The 17,080-nt window shown below is 29.6% G+C and overlaps 2 protein-coding genes across 7 annotated transcripts in view; one reads left to right on the top strand and one right to left on the bottom strand.

The window, feature by feature from the left end:
* Positions 1–7,643, top strand: part of LOC117172131 (COMM domain-containing protein 4) — a 58,429-nt gene extending 50,786 nt beyond the window's left edge. For both annotated transcript variants that reach the window (XM_033359926.1, XM_033359927.1), the window contains 4 exons: positions 2,312–2,351; positions 5,366–5,566; positions 7,257–7,403; positions 7,489–7,643. In XM_033359926.1, coding sequence (XP_033215817.1) covers positions 2,312–2,351; positions 5,366–5,566; positions 7,257–7,403; positions 7,489–7,526 — 426 coding nt within the window. In that variant the 3' untranslated portion in view covers positions 7,527–7,643. The remainder of the gene's footprint in view (positions 1–2,311; positions 2,352–5,365; positions 5,567–7,256; positions 7,404–7,488) is intronic.
* A 431-nt stretch (positions 7,644–8,074) lies between these two features.
* Positions 8,075–17,080, bottom strand: part of LOC117172128 (protein tincar) — a 292,915-nt gene continuing 283,909 nt past the window's right edge. For 3 of the 5 annotated variants that reach the window (XM_033359919.1, XM_033359918.1, XM_033359920.1), the window contains 2 exons: positions 16,684–16,890; positions 8,075–14,085 (listed from right to left, as the gene is read on the bottom strand). In XM_033359919.1, the coding sequence (XP_033215810.1) occupies positions 12,997–14,085; positions 16,684–16,890 (1,296 nt within the window). In that variant the 3' untranslated portion in view covers positions 8,075–12,996. The remainder of the gene's footprint in view (positions 14,086–16,683; positions 16,891–17,080) is intronic. The other 2 variants (XM_033359921.1, XM_033359922.1) reach the window with 1 other exon arrangement.

Raw genomic sequence — 17,080 nt, 5'->3', positions numbered from 1 at the left:
CGCCAATTAGCACAAATGGTAAGTTCCGACAGTGCCTACAAGTGTGCCTACTGGCCGCTAAATGGCAATACCGGTTTCATATGTATACACCTGGTAGTTGTTAAGCAAATTTAAATGCAGGATTGAAATTTTCTAAACTATTTTTAATTTGCAAAGATTTTAACAATAATAGATTTATAATTAAACGCTTTTATTCAATTTCAAATCCACTTCAGATATAGTTTTAATATTAGATGTTCCATTTTTAACTCATTAAATTTGAAATTGTTTCATTAACAAATTTTTCGTAATATCTAGCAATATTTGACTGATCACTTAAAATCAGAAAATATTTATAAAATGTTCAAAACTAAAGAATTTGAAATTGAATTTCAGAGTGCTAAATTTAAACTTTGAACCTTAACATTTAATTTTTCCAAGTAAAAAACTTTCAATTTGTAAGTTAAATTATTAAATTTGAATGCATAGATAAAATTTGAATAATTATTAATAATTTAAAATGACTAAAAATTAAAATAATCCAACTTAAAAATATTTATGTATTAAAAACGTTTAAATTACGCAATTCTAATTATAAAAGAAAGGAAGAAAAAAATTGGTATTTAATTTTTTTACGAATAAGAAGAGGAATTTTGTTGTTGTTTTTTTTACATTTTTATTGAGTTTAAGGCAGGCAAATTTGGTATTTTAAACATTTTTATTGAGTTTAAAACAAGGAAATTTTTCATTTATAATTTTTTGTAATTGATAGAGGAACATTTTTTTATAAAATTTGTTTCGAGCAGGAAAAAAGGAAACTATCGTTTTCAATATTTTATGAATTGGAAAATGGATTAATTTTTATTTTAAACATTTTTATTGAATCTCAAATTTTTTCTAAATTGGAATAGGGAAATTTTTTATTCTAAATTTTTTTATTTTTCAGATTTAGAAGAGATCCAATTTTTTTACTGAATTGGAAAATGCAGTTTTTTTATTTTTATCCTTTATATTGAGTTCAATATGAAAATTTTTTATTTTCAATCTTTTTTCTGAATTGAAAGAGGGTGATTTTTTATTTTCAACATTTCGATTGAGTTGGAAATTGGAAGCGAGGAAATCTCGATATTTTCTGTATTGGGAGAGAGGCATTCTTCTGTTTGTATTATTTTTACCGAGTTGGAAGGAATGACATCTTGGTATTAATTTATTATTTTAATTGGAACAGGACAATTTTTGTTCTTAGGATTTTTATCGAGTTGGAAGAGAGGAAATCTTTATTCAACATGTTTATTGAGTGAACGGATCGCAAATTTACGCATTCAGATGAAAGGGGAAACTTTTTATTCTCAGATTTTCTTGAATTGAAAGAGGGAAATGTTTTATTTTTAACATTTTTATTAATGTGTGTTAAAAAATAGAATTAGTTGTTATATAACGTATTGAAAATGATTGCGTGGATTTATAGCTTTCAACTAGAAATCTTTGAAATGTTCAATTTATCAGTTTAAAATCTTTAATTTTGGAATTTAATTTAATTTGATACAAAATTTTAAATTATATGTTCCTGGTCCATAGGGGGCCTTGAAACTTTTCATAAAAAAATAAATACAAATATAATATATAATAAATAATATAATATATCTGTAATGATAGAAAAAAGCAACGATTGTTTAGAAGAATAATTTAAAAAATGTTGTTTTTTTTTATAAAATTGTTCAAAGTTTATTTACGTACCTACTCAATGAATTTTTTTCGCGAAAATGAGTGCTGAATATCTTTGATCTCATATATTTGGAGCAGTAAAACGTGTTTTTTAAAAAGGGACTGGCTCGGTTGTGATGTTTTCAAACAAAGCCTGAAGCGAAAAGAGATCATCTATTACGTCCTTGAGAAATTTCTCATCCAAGCGGAAAAATCCAAGAATAATAAATATGCTCATAAAGTGGAAAGCGAATAATTTACGTATCACTAGAACTTTGTGCGACATAAAACAAATTCAATTTAGGAAGTCAATTTCATTTGAGAACGCTAAACTTTGACAATTTTTGATCAGCATTTTCACCGAAAGTATTACCTTTTTCCAACTTTTTTCCATAGATCCAAAGAGCTCCATAAATTCGCGAAAGTATTTTCTCAATTTTTTCTCTTTTAAATTCGAATTTTTAGAACGTCTTTACTCTAAGAATGTTTTTTATTCAAAATAACAAAAATGGAAATAGATCATTAAAATTTTGTAAATAAATTATAATTGGTAATTTATAAGAAACGTATTTTTCCTCTATATTATGGTAAACTCTATCATTTTAATTCTTTCGCTTTTTATTTTCAGGAGGAAAAAGTTAAGAAGCTTACACAGGATGCTAAACTAGGTGCGTGTAAAATATCAATATAAATATTTTTACCTTAATATCAGGTAAACTAAGCTATTATTCAATAATAATAATGATAATAATATTAATAATAATAAACTGTTGTTGGAAAATTATCAATGTTTAGCTGAAAAAAAGGAACCAGTGATTTCTTAAATAATCTGAGAATAATGTCTAGATTATTAGTCTATAAATATGTGCACTCTAGTATTTTTTATTATTAATTTTTATTTATTCCAGAGTGGCCGCAAAATTTAAATTTTATAATTCATTGATTTTTCCCTGAGTAATTTTTAATTTTCCTTACCATTAATATTTAAAGACCAAAATTCTAATCTTATAACATTTTTATTGCACAATATTTTAAGTATGAAATGAAAGCATTTTTTATTTATTATTCTCAGGCTGCCACAGTCTAACTAGCTTAAAAAAAGTAAAAAAGTAACTAAAAGTGACGAATGCTCATTAGCACTGTGACTAATGTTTTTTTTTAATTAAAAAAGTTCCAAAAAGTAAGATATAATTTAAAAGGATTCCAGGTGAATTTAAACGAATTCAGAATAAATTAAGAAGATAAAATTCATAAATATTCATAGTCAATTAAAAAAAAATAATTTAAATTAATTCAAAACAATTAAAGTAAGTTTTAAATGAGTATAGACCAATATAAGGGAATTGATTCAAAAGCATTTGATAAAATGCCTAAGAATTCAAGATGAGTTAAAATAATTCATGAAAAGGTAATAATAATTCAGTGTGAATTACAAATTAATTCAAATGAACTTATTCTCAATATATTTTGGATACTCATTAAAATAGTATACGATACCGCGAAATTCTATGAAATCCTAAGATATTTCCTAAAATCATATAAAAGCTCTTGTAATCTTTTAAAATATTTTAAAACCTTATAATTTCTATATCATTCTATGTCGTCTGACATCCTAGAAAATACCCTAAAATATTTCAAACCCTTTAAAATCCGTTTAAATTATTCGAATCAATAAAAATCCCTTGGATTCTTTTAAAACTTCATACAAAAATTTCAAATACTTTGAATTCTTCTAAATCCCCTTGAAATTTTTTAAAGCTCTTGAAAATGCCTTATAATCTTCTAGCGTTCCCTAGAGTTTTTAAAATAATTTGAAATCCCACCGACTTACTTAAATAAATTTAAAATTCCTCAGCATTTTTTCAAATACCCTAAAATATTTAAAATCCTTCAAAATTTCCTGTAATCCCTTTGACATTTTTAAAGGGTTTGAACATTATTTGGGATTTTTAAAAATACCCAAAATAGGATTTTAATCCTCCGGGTGCACTTCAAATGATTGTAATTTATTAAAAGTAGTCTATGATAATTAAAATCCTGTACATTCTTTTGAAATCCCTTGAAATTTCTGAAAATTCTTGACAATTTAGTGGAATCTTTTTAAATATTCTAAAATATTCCAAATTCTCTCAAATCTTTGGAAATACCTTGATACTTTTTAAAACATATTGAAATTCCTTGGAATCTTCCAGAATTCTCTAGAATATTTAAAATCCTTTAAAATCTTTTGAACTTGTTCAAAATCTTTTAAAGCTCTTGGAAATTACTTTAAATTATTTTAAATTCTCTAAAATCTTTCAATCACTGCAGATTATTGAAATTTATTAAAAGTACTTGTACTTGAAGATCTTGTAAAATTATTCCATATTTTCCGAAATTCTAATAAATTCTTTAAAATAATTAAAATCCTTAGAAATGCCTTGAAAAACTTGAAGTGTTTTGAAAATGAACTGGAATTTTTTGAAATACCCTAAAATGTTTAAAATCCTTTGAAATATTTTGAAATATCTTGAATGTTTTTAAAGCTCTTGAAAATTACTTGGAATCTTGTAAAATATCCTCAAATCTTTTAAATCTTTTGAAGTTCCCTGAAACTTTTTTAAACTTTTGTGACTTCCTTGGATGTTTTTAAAATATCCTGAAATCCTTCGAAATCCTTTAAAATTATTCAAGTTTATTGAAAATTCTTCGGAATCTTTTAAAAAACCCCAAAAATGATTGAAATCCTTTGAAATCTTTGAAATTCCTTGAATGTTTTTAAAGCTCTGGAAAATCCCTTGGAATCTTTTGAAATATCATTAAACCTTTTAAATCTTTAAATTCTTTAGAATCGCTACGCATTATTGAAATAGATTTCTAACAATTTAAAGCGTTTAAAATGCACTAAATAATCCATGGTCCTATCAAGAAGTGATTCTTAACGAAATTGTAGATCTTTTTTGGGATAACCATTTTTGTGAATTCATCTTTTTTCGTATCCTACATAGTTTGTCCACAAAATGGAATTTTTTATTTTCCATTATTTTTTGTGCAATCAAAATTGGAATTTTCGATTTTTTAAGAAAATCCAAAAATTAGTTATGATAATCTTGTAGGGCTTTCAAAAAGAAATGTTTTTCTTCTCTTGACTTTTTTCATATTGTGCGTTTTTCGGCTTCAAATTTTGATTTTCGGTTGATTAAAAAAGTTTTGAAAACGCTATAACTCTGAGAATTTTCTTTTTATCGAAAAAAGTCATCAGGATAAATTGTTTGTTCTTTTTAGTACTGTAAATATCCGTACATAGAATTTTCAAATTCAGAAAAAAGTTGTCTAAAAAATTTTCAAAATGCGCTCACTTCATGAATTTTTATCAAAAATGGCTGGTTCACGAACTCGTTCTTTCTTTTAGGACCTAATAAAAGTGTGCCAAAGATAAATTTGATTCGTTCAGACAGACGTCATCGTGAAAACCTGATTTTCGGATTCAGGGGGTTTCGAAACGTGGAGATCCGTTGAAAAAGTGTGATGTCAAATTTCCCACAATTCTAATACTTTCTCAATGATAAATGATGAGAATGTAAAAAGTAATTAAAAGTGACTTTTGCATTTTTTCAAAGTCCCTGACTTTCCCTAATCAACAAAAAAATAATAAAATAATATAAAAATAATATTTTAAAGAATTTGTTTGTGTTTTCGACAGAACTCAGCGATGCAAAAGCGATCGTGGCAGCTTTGGAATTGATTTTTACATCCTCAGCTCGTTATGGAGTCTCTGTAGCTGATTTAAGCAGCGAATTACAACAACTTGGACTTCCTAGAGAACATAGTGCTGCTGTCGCAAGACTTTATACAGATAATTCTCCTCAGATTACAGCTATCCTAACATCTCAATCTCTAAGACGTGAGTTATCAATTAAATATATATTCAAATTATAAAATTTTATATGTAATAAAATTTGCACTCAATTTTTTTGTTATTAAACAAATTGATAAATATGAAATTTTTAAATATTTATAACAATGATATATAATGCACAGTTTCGATTTGAAAGCTTTTGAAATAACAAAGCATTGAAAAATTGCAAATTAGCTCAATGTTTTAAAAATAATAAAACGGACTTGTATCATTGGAAATTGAAAGTATTTTAATTTGAAAATTTTTAAATCTGAAGCACTCAAAATTGAAAAATATGACAGTGAAATTTTGAAAATTGGACAATTTGATCAAAAAACAGTTGACATTCTATTACTTATAATGCAAAGCGTTCAAAATTGAAAAGTTTTATTTTGATATAAAGAATATAAAAATTTAATGATTTCACATGAAAACTTCGAAAACAGGAAAATTTAAAAACGTCAAAAATTAAAGAATTTCACATTTGAATTGTAAAAATTGTATCATTTAAAATTAAAACGAATTCAAATTTTATTATTTCTATTTACAAGCTTTCGAACTTGAATAATTTACATAATTTTCATTTCAAAGCGATTAAAATTTTACAATAATTTAAAATTAAAAACTTAAATGGATGTTCCAAATTTAATCCTTCTGAAATTCTAGATTTTTAAATCATGGTTCCTTAAAATTGAATTATTTGGAAAAACTTTCAAAATTAATTAATTTTAAATTGAAAACATTAAAAACGAAAAGGAAAACCTTCGAAACTGAAAAAATAACTACCAAGAATCGCAATATTGAAAGTTTTTCATAACGTAGTTAATGAACGCTCTCTAAGATATTACATTGAAAATAAAAAATCATCAAATAATAATACAAAAGAATGTCGTTATAATTCCAAATTTTAAACATTTTTTCCATTAACTAGTCCTAAAATATTGTCATCTTTAAGGCTTAAATTTGACTAATTATTATCTTAATTTTTCATTGTTTCAAATTAATTCTGTAGGAATTTAATTCTAAATTTTGTATTGTAATTTTTTCAACTGAAAATTGTGCAATTATCAAGTCTTTCAATTTGATATTCTACAATTTCGAAAAATTTTAAAATCCAGAGAATTTTATAAGTTTTAAATTGATATTAAACAATTAGAAATATTTCAATATATAATTACTTAATTTTAAATTAAAGTAAATTGAAACCACAAAACCTGAAAGGTTTAAGTCTAAAAATATTAATTTTAAAACTGACTATCAAGGTTTTCAATATAAAGTTTTGCAATTCTTAAAGTTTTAATTGTGAAATTGTTATGACATTTTTAATATTTGAATTTAAAACTTCAGCATTCTGAAATTTTTAACTTAAAAAAAAATTAAGAAATTTTGAACCAAATATTTTAGAATTTAAGCTTGTGAAGCAAACGAACTTTAGTTTTAAGGCCTCAAAAATTAAACTGTCTTAAAATTTTACAATAAAAACTATAACTTTCGATTGAAATTGTGGAAATTATTAAGATGATAAACTATGATTAAGTCTTTCAACAACAAAATTACTGTCATTTTCACCGTCCGAAATTGAAAAGTTTTACATTGAAATTTGAAACGTGAAAATTAAAAACTTTTTAAAAATATTAAAGCAGTATTAAAATAAGAAACAAAGTTCAAATAAATAAAAATATTGTTTCCATTACAGTTAATCGTCTAACTTCAATAGATATTGCACCCGGAGAAAATTCATCTCCATTTAAGAGAATGACTCTAAAGTTGAAGAACGTAGATGGAAAAGAAGATGAGACCAGCATAAACATTCTGAAAAATGAAATTCCAGTTCTACTCACAGGTTAGTGCCAGAAAAACAAAATAATAATAATCAAAGTATTGAAATGAATTATTAATTCTACACACTTTATTTCTCCTTCTTTTAGAATTAAAGCGAGCAAGATCCATGATGGAGGGATATTGAAGACTAACAATAAAAATATTTAATTTAAACATTAAATAAAATATTAATTAGCAATATTTTGTTATTTGTAAAATTAACATAAAAATATTTGCAGGGAAAATAAAATCAAAACCAAAATTCATTGAATTATTTATTATTATTTTCTTGGTAAATGAATATACAAAGTTTACATTTAGTTTTCAATGGTTTATACGTTGCTTGAATAATATTGATACGTTGTGACGATAATAGTGCCGCTTTTTATAACTGCGCTCAAGTTATGCTCTGTCTTTATTTTTTCCTCCACGCAGTGAGATTTCCGAACATGTGACTCGGCGAGTAAAACGCCATTATATATTTCAAATCCACGCATTTTTTTCCTCATCCGCAACGCGAATTTCTTTTAAACATAAATCCGTTATCCTCTTAAACTATACAGAAAAATTCAAATATCTCAATACAAATTAATTTTATCAAGGCAATTTTCCGCCTCGAGATAATTCATATCTTGATACTCTTTGCACTTATTTGTTATACAATTCAATTTACAATTACAAATTACAAATTAAATATTAATCTTGTATGAAAGAAACAGGAAAGTACGAAAATATCCAAAAACCTATCCGATTACCGCACTTGCGACGTGAAATCTCAGCGCGCGAACGCTGGCGTAATCATATTCGAATAAATACCAAGGCTAGTCTAATCAGTCTTTATACAATATTCGTACATTAGCTTTCACATGGTTCATTTTTCTATTTACAGCTTTTAAAAGTGTCACGTTAGGACACAGTTTCTCGCCCCTATAGCGCGAAGCGGAGAGCTCTGACCGGCTATCCATTACACTCAGAACTCTATTAAATGGGATGGAAATAATTCAAACTCTATTTTTCGTTTTCATTTTTCAATCAAACAAATTCTTTCATTATTTTTCATTTTGGAAGGGAAAATTCAATAACAAACTAAATACGAATGTGTTCGACAACTCTTTTATAAAATCAATACACTTTTGGTAATTAATTCCACCCCAGTGAAAAGCCATGAAAGCCTAACAAAAAATGAGAACTTTCACGAAGGAATTTTTGCCGATCTAAAACGTTTTCATTTTCCACTCTTGTTTATCCGGTTCGGAGCCTCCTCAAACTGTCTACAGATAAACGTTTAAGAATCAAGCCGGATCTAAAGTGACTTAAGGATGAAATGTGTCGATGGCGGTAAAAAAATATTTTCAAAAAAGAAAGCAAACGCTCTCTTTCTTCTCTCTTAGTCTCGCGATTCTACTAAACACTTTTCTGATTCTAAGGATGGTGGTGATCATTGTGAGAATGGATAAAGGTACGTTCGATCGTTGCTGACCCTGGCTGCAAACGTTTCAGTTTTTTTTTTTTTTTTTTTTTTTTTTTTTTTTCGAGGTAGACTTTAAGTAAAACACACTCTCAATTTCTCTTTTTTTTTCTCTTACGTGTCAAAAAGTATGAAAGCACTTCTATTGTCTTTTACAACCGCTAGAAAATTTCCCCTGATCATTTTATGCCGCTTTTACGGAAGATTTCTTCGTTAAATATTTTTCTTTAATTTTTTTTTTCCTGGAAGCATGAAAATTTGGATATCTTCAGTTTCTGAAATTCTGTGACAAAAATCGATTCGCTGCTTTTTTCTATTGCTGACTACGATTGAAAGTACATTTTCAATCTGGTTCTTAGATGATATGTGCAAACGGTGTCGGAAAATATTTTCAGAATACCGAATTTAATTCATTTACCCACCGCTCGTGGATTCATTGGTCGGTACACAGTACGTGCTAAAATCTCACAAACCATTCAAGTCAAGGAAAACCCTCGTACCAAAATATTTGTCATTTTGTCCATTTATGACGGAATTGTGAAAAAATTAATTTTATTTCAGAAAAAAGACTCGATTTCAGAAAAAAGTCTCGAAAATTGTGAGTCTTCCTCAGAATTTGGGCCATGTGAAATAAATCTAAGATCTAATTTCAACGAATGGTCTGTGATTTGCTGATACTTATGAGTTATCCTCAAAAAGTATTTTTCATCTCGTTCTACCTTTACACTAGCTAAGGAAGTCAGCGAAAATACATTTTTCTTTTGTAGAAACCAATTTCTGCTTCGAGGAAGAGACCGGCAACATTTCGCAAAGTTCACTTATAATTAATGACGTCCACAGGGATTAAAGTAAAAATTACAACTCACAAAAATTAACTGACAAAAAACGAGTGACATGCACCAACGAAACGATAAATAATAGATACAAGGCGATAATGGACAGTCGATAAGAGTAAATGCACAAACGGAGATTCGTCGATTTGTTCAATAAATGGCAGTAATTCATTTATACTTCCGATCCGAAATCAAGAACACATAAATGGCACCTGCCACTGTACTTGTAATCCCTTTAGAGTGCCATTTTTACGCCTTTCGAATTAAGAACCTCTCAGATAGGAAATTATCAAATATCAATGGCATTTAATAGTAGCTTAACAATAACGGATAATCATAATAGAAATATTTACAAATTGCGCCAACAAATTTAGACCCAGAGAAATTTCTCACATGATTTTTTTTGTCTTCTTTTTTTAAATTTTTCATTTGATCGATATGTTGAAACATTTATCAGAGTCTATAAGATGTTTACGGCTTTGTGAAAAACTTTTGCGAGAAATTTAGAATTTCTCAGAAAAGTTGTAAAAAAAATGGTAAAAAACATGATTAGCAATGTACAGAGTATAGATAACAAAATTTACAATTATTGTTAGAAAAAGCGTCCTAATTATTCATTCTTAAGAAGTCTTATACATCCGAGGAAGGAAACAGGCCTCCGTCGTGACGAAATTATTTTCCCTATACACGAACCTTATTAAGAGCGATACGAGTAATATTCCCCATAACATCGATGGAATACTTGTCGAATTCTTACGTATCGAGTAACGATAAATGCTCTCGAAACTATCGAGACCGACACGCGATAGTACCTATTTTTATTAGAAACTTTTTCGTCTATATTTTTTTCATTAACTATTTGAAAAACCATCTCTGCGGGAAATATAAGGAAGCAAGTCTTTGGGTACATACTTATCCTCTTACCAAACACTTTTCTTAACATCTTAACATTCGTAATAGAATTTCAGGATTGGTTTCTGAAAGTGTTAAATACATCAAAAGCACAGCTGTCAGAATTAACAGCTAACACTTGACTTTAGTTCGTTTTTCAAGAAAGAAAAAAAGTTCGAGCTCTTGAATCGGTAAATTCAATTTAGAAACTCCCAATTCATAGTAGAATATAAAGATTTTCTTCTCGATGAAACTTGTCTTGAGTTTTAGCCATTTTTCTAGATATTAGGAGGAAATCCCTTTGAAATTTTGATATTTTTTTATGATTTTAGGATGAAATTGAGATAAGGTGCAATCACAAGTGGAGGATATGTCTGAAAGATGTTTGGTACATTTGAAAAAGCAACATCTACTTCTACACTAGCTTTACAGTTGATGTAAAGTCGCTGAGCACACGCGTTGCAGATGCAAAGACTGTATCAAAAAATAGGAGAGAAAGCTGTTAGATATGTGATTTCTTGTTCGCTCTTCGTCTCTTTAAATCGAAAAATACAAGTACAAAGTTTTCCATATAAAAACTACATTGATTCCGCTTTTGTGCGAAGAACTAGGCTCGCATTTTTTTACGAAAATTTGCTACCTGAATAATTATTTATTATCAGAAAAGGCGAGGTCGAGTCTCGTGCAGAAACCAATCCTGACAATTGCCATTTGATTTAATCTAAATTCACAGAGGTGAAAACGTGAACAATCTCTATTGAGGAAATAATATAAACATTAATTTTTTATCAGACTGCTTTCGATTGCGAAATTAAGTAATATATTAATTTGAATATTTATATTAAAATTTAGTGTGTGACATTTTTCACGTTAGACCTCTGACTATGATGATGAATAAAATTCTCTGAAGAGTTGATTCTTTGAAGAGATATTTATTTAATAAGGATGAACTTTTATTTAAGAACTTTTTAATGTTTTCATATTTGAAAGCACTAGAACTGAAGTAAATTCACATTTCACAGTTTATAATTATTTTGAAAAAATGTTCTGGTTGATATTGGAATATATTTGAAACTTTTCAAACTCAAAAGCATAAAAACTTGGATATCTTCACATTCAAAAGTATACACATTTGAAATATGAGAATTTAGACACCTTCAAATTTAAAAGCCTTTGAAATCAAAGACTTCCAAATTGAACAGTTTTTTATTTAAAAACTTTCAATTTTAAAGGCCATCAAATTCAAAAAGAGAGAAGAGTTAGAAACTCTTAAAGCCACACACTTCTAAACTTGAATGTCTCAAAATTCCCAACACTCCAAATTTGAAAAATATTAATATGAAAATTTCCACATTTTAATGCTTTCTAACGCAAAAGTTTTCAAATTATTAACCCACTTGTCTGAAACGAAATTGATGAAATTTTAAAGCTCTAGAATTGAAGACCATTCAAACTGAAATATCCTTGAATCCGAAAGCTCCGACTTATTAAAATTTTATTTAAATTTCAAAGCATCCAAATCAGAAAACATTTAATTTTGAAAGTCTTCGAATTCCAAATCTTTTAAAACTGGAAGCTTTTGACTGTCAAAGCTTCCCATTTTTACTGAGCCGAAATTTTTAAGTTGATAATTTATCCAATTTGAAACCATTTGAATTAGTGTTATCGAACTTAAAAAAATTTAAACCTTAAAGCATTTAAACTTGAAAGCTTCAAAATTTGAAGGCGTCTAAATCTGAATGACATTCAGAAAACCTTAAATTTCGAAAGCTTTCAATTAAAAAAGCATAATTTCAAGAAAGTTCAATGAAAAAATGACAAAAAATAATTCAAACTTGAAGGATTTTTATTTAAAAGCTTTGAAATTCCAAAAGATTAGAACTAACAAGTTGGTTACTTATTTTTGATACAGTTAGTATTACCAGCTTTTTAAAAGCCTTCATACTTGAAAGTCTTTCAATTCTTCGATAAATCTGTCAATTTCGAAAGCTTTTCAATTAAAAATGTCTTCCATTATCAAAGTTTTACCATGCAATAATTCCAACCTGAATGATTTGAATCAAAAGAATCTAAATCATAAAGCCTTTAATTTCCAAAACCTTCAAGCTACACATGAATACAACTAAATTGGCTAAACTTAGCGCATGCGTGAAAAATAACCTCCACTGCACATGCTCAAAATTTCAGCGAATAGCTGCTCGTCATGAATAATACAAAATGTTATAAAACGTGCGCCGTGCAGCGCCAAAAAGAGCGGCGACATCTGCTGTAAGCTTTGGGTGTCGTTAATTCTTTAAACCGTTCAAGTTCTTAACATTTTCAAGTTTTCCCCTACAAATTACTAAAGATTCTCAACAAAAAAATCAAATGATCAGAGAATTTTCCCACCGACTTTAGCCTCAACGTTCCTTAATCTTTGATTCTTAATGCGGCAGACAAGTGTCCGAATCTCCACTACTAGCCATCGAAAAATTCGCCGAGTCACGATCGCTCTGCCTGATTTGCGCGGGTGTAGACAACTTATTATTCAGAGGTGCTTGCGGGAAGGTGTGATGTCCCGGTAGGGCCCAGCCCTGCACTGTGTGTGTGTGGACAGGAACTTGAGGGAAGCGCTTGACGAAGGGATTGGCTGCACCTAAAATTAGCTTGACACCATTATGATGAGAGGGCAGGGTGGTATGTGAAGGTAAGATGGTGTGAGAAGGTAGGGTTGTGTGTGAAGGTAAAGTTGTGTGAACAGGTGGGCCATTGGTATGCCTGGAAACAGATCCGCAGCTTCCGGTGGCACCACTAATATTATTCCCAGACATACTGTGGGATGCATGAGGTAAGGGCATGGTGGAACAGTGTGGATAGGTGACGACAGGTTGAGTTGGATAGTGTGGCAAAGTTGCTGATGATGCCTGGATAGCTCGAAGGTCACTGCCTTCAGTGAAGGAGGTCATCCTCATATTGGTGGACCTTCCAAAAGGTTCCTCGTTGGGATTGAGAGGATCTGCGAGTTTCGGCCTGGAGGATCTCCTCCTGATGACCACTGTGGCTTCGTTAGGACTTTCGAGGATGACTGCTGGACATCCTGCTACCATTTCTCCATTGTATATAGGAGTGTGGTTTACATACTGAGAGAAGTTTTGGTTGGTTAAACCATTGGATCTGGGGTTTGGAGGAGGAGGGGGTGGATAAATTGTGTTGGCTGTGGGTGGCAGGGTGCCTCGCTGGAGAGAACAACTCCGCCATTGAGGTTCCTCCCGTGGTTCTCCAGTCAGGTCCTCTACGCTTGTAGCTCGCCTTTGAGAACTTGAAGATTGAGAGGTGTTGCTGGCATTGCTCGCATTGCTGTGAACTCCACTGGAAGTCTCGCTGTTTGTGCTGGTGTTGCTGTTGTGACCAGTTGAATTCGGTCCGACGTCGAGAGGTGGAGAGTTGGAAGAATCTGAACGTGGGGTCAGTTCATCGTGTGGCATGCCAGAATCGGCACGACGGAGACAGCGAGGCGTTTGACCACCGTTCACCTACAATTAGAGAATGTTTAGAGTTTGCAAGCTTAGGAGGAGTGTTTAAAGTGGAAGTGATAGAGACAACAAGAGAAAGATGATTTTATACTAGAAAGAGTTGTTAGTCTTGAGAAAAGAACAGAATCTTTTGGAAGCGAGGATTTATTTTTAGGGTGTCTGCTGTCTACTAAATTCCTTGGAAAAGATTGCCTGATAATTCCAGGTTTTTTCCATATATAATTTTTCATAATACAGAGTCATCCATCTTCTTATACTCAAAATTCAGTGCATATTTGACATTTTAATGTTTTAAATGAATTATATTTTCCAAGTGGTATAAAACCCCGTCCGAACGGAGGAAATTAGAAGATTTTTCACGAAAATAAATAAATTATATTATTTTAGTAAAATGATTACAAATACTAAAATATATAAATAACTTGAAATTCCTAACATTTCAAGTAAAATTATTGTATTTTTAACAAAATAGTTGAATTTTTAACCAAACATTCGAATTTTCAACCCAAAAGATGAGTTTAAAAAATTGTAGAATTTTACGCTAAAAAGATAAACCGCAAAAATAACTTGTCAATTGAAACAATGAATCTTTAACTGAAATGGCTGTATTTCAACCAAAAAGAAATGAGCTCATTTTTCAATTAAGTAGCTCAATTTTCATCAATGAAAAATTTAATAGTTAGCATTTCGACCCAAAAAGATTTTCATTTTAAATAAAAAAGCAGCTGAATTGAACCAAAAAATGTAAATTCTCAACGAAACATATAATAGGAGATCTTTCAACCAAGATAGATTTTAATTTAAATAAAAGACAGATCAATTTAACAAAACAAAGATGAATTTACTACGAAAATAGTTAGCATTTCCACCAAAAGGTTAATTTTCAAATAAAAAAGATCCATTTTAACTAAAATGATTCAGTATTCCACTTACTTAGATCAATTCTCAACAAAGTAATTAATTTTTCCGTTAAAGACATTGATTTTCAATTAAAAGTAAATTTTCAACAAAATATTAAAAATTTTCAACCAAAGAAATAAACGTTTTATTAAAATAATTTTCTTTAAGCAAAAAAACAAAATTCATGGGGTTTACGTTCTTACAAAAAAAAATGAATTTTCAACCAAATAGTTGAAGGTTCAACTAAAAACATCAAGTTCGTACAAAAAAAGAATAGTTAATTTTTCACCTAAAAATATTGATTTTCAATCAAAAGTAAAAAAAATTTCAATCAAAGGCAAATTTTCAACCAAGGTGATGAATTTTTGACTAAAATGATCAACTTTCATTAAGAAAGTGCATTTTTAACAAATTTAAATTTTCAACCAAAGAGCTGAATGTTTAATTTTAAAATTATGAATCTTTAATCAATAAGAAAATATTATATTGTGCTACAAGTGGGGAAAGTAGGCAGTTCCACATGAGTGTGAAGTTAGCTGGAAGAGCCAGAGACGATTCGAAGAGGAGTTGTAGGCGTGTAGTGGGCGAGTTGGAGGCGAGCTGTAAACGAGCCAGAAACGACCCGATGATGAGCCGATGGCAAGTACTGTAAACTTCACAAGAGTTTCAACTACCTACTTTTAGCTCCTGTAGCACACGGTATTTTCTCTAACAAATGCGGGAAATTTTCGATTTGAGAAACAATAAAACCAATTTTTTGAAAAATTATGGTAATTTTTGGAAATTTATGGTAAAATTACAAAAATTACCTCGAAATTCCGAAAATTTTTGTTAAATTTGTAAATTAAAGAAAATTTATAGAAATTTAGTGTATTCGAAGCTTTTTGGAAGAAATTCAAAAATTTATGGAGAATTCCCTAAAATTTATGGAGAATTTCCTAAATTTCCTAAAATTAATGAAAAATTGGCTAAATTTCCAAAATTTTCAGAAATTTAAGAAAAATGGGCAAATTACCGATAATTTCAGATATCTAAAAGTTTCCGAAATTTTCTGAAAATTTCAGTAATTTATCAGTCATTTATGGTAACTTATCACTTCGAGTATGCCCAATAACTATTCACTACTCACAATCAGTCTCTCAAGAGTCAAATCACAATTAAGTGAAATTATGATTCTGGAGGTCCTGGAAAGTAATTCTGACTCGAAATGCGCAAGCTTTTTACCACGGTTTCGGAATTGGCCACTTTCCGCACGCAATACATGCCTCGAAAATCGAACATTTCGTGCGTGTGTTAGAAAATCGAATTTTTAGCAACAGAGTTAACTTTCAACTGAGCAGGTGAATTTTTAACCAAAAAAGATTAACCCTTAACAAAAAAAAATTGTTTAGTAAAAATAAAATAAAAGGTTCAACTAAACAAATGTTTTTTTTTTTAAGCAAAGAGGAAGAATTTTCAACAAAATACATGAACTCTCTAGTAAATACAGTTGAATTTCCAACTAGAAAAAAATCACTTTTCGACTAAAAACATTATAGCTGGTTTTTTCCACTATATAAAAATTCCCTGAAAATTCCAGGTTTTCCAGGTAAGTAAACACCCTGAATTTGGTGGAAAAGGTTGACAGAAAGTATTTGCAAAAGATAGATTCACAAGCATTAGAAAGTATGCAGACAGTTAGCAAGAGTTAGTTAGTACCTGGGCATTAATAATTAGGGGCGCCGAGACGACTTCAATGGATGGTTCGGAAGGCGGAGTTGGCGGTGGTAACGGAAGCGGCTCCATGGCGGGATCAGGTAAAGGTTCAGGGGTGAGAAGAGGAGAAGGGTCACCCTCCGAAGGTTGCAGATCGCGGTTACCACTTGCATAGTAAGTCACTTGGTCGTCGTTTACACACTCCAAAAGCTGCCAAGACACGTGCTGGGTTAGTATTTTGGATTAGTAAGCGGCCTAGCCTAAATGCCTGTCTCTCATGTTAGTAGTAGTTAGTTTATCAATCTCTATTGTATTCTATACACTAATATTCACTCATAATAATTAAATCCTACAAAATAAATTTTCTAAGAGGCCATCGATAAACTACGTTACTGATTTT

This window comes from Belonocnema kinseyi, chromosome 4 (assembly GCF_010883055.1).
Source record: "Belonocnema kinseyi isolate 2016_QV_RU_SX_M_011 chromosome 4, B_treatae_v1, whole genome shotgun sequence".
NCBI classification, from domain to species: Eukaryota; Metazoa; Arthropoda; class Insecta; order Hymenoptera; family Cynipidae; genus Belonocnema; species Belonocnema kinseyi.
This window is presented reverse-complemented; position numbering and strand designations above follow the sequence as displayed.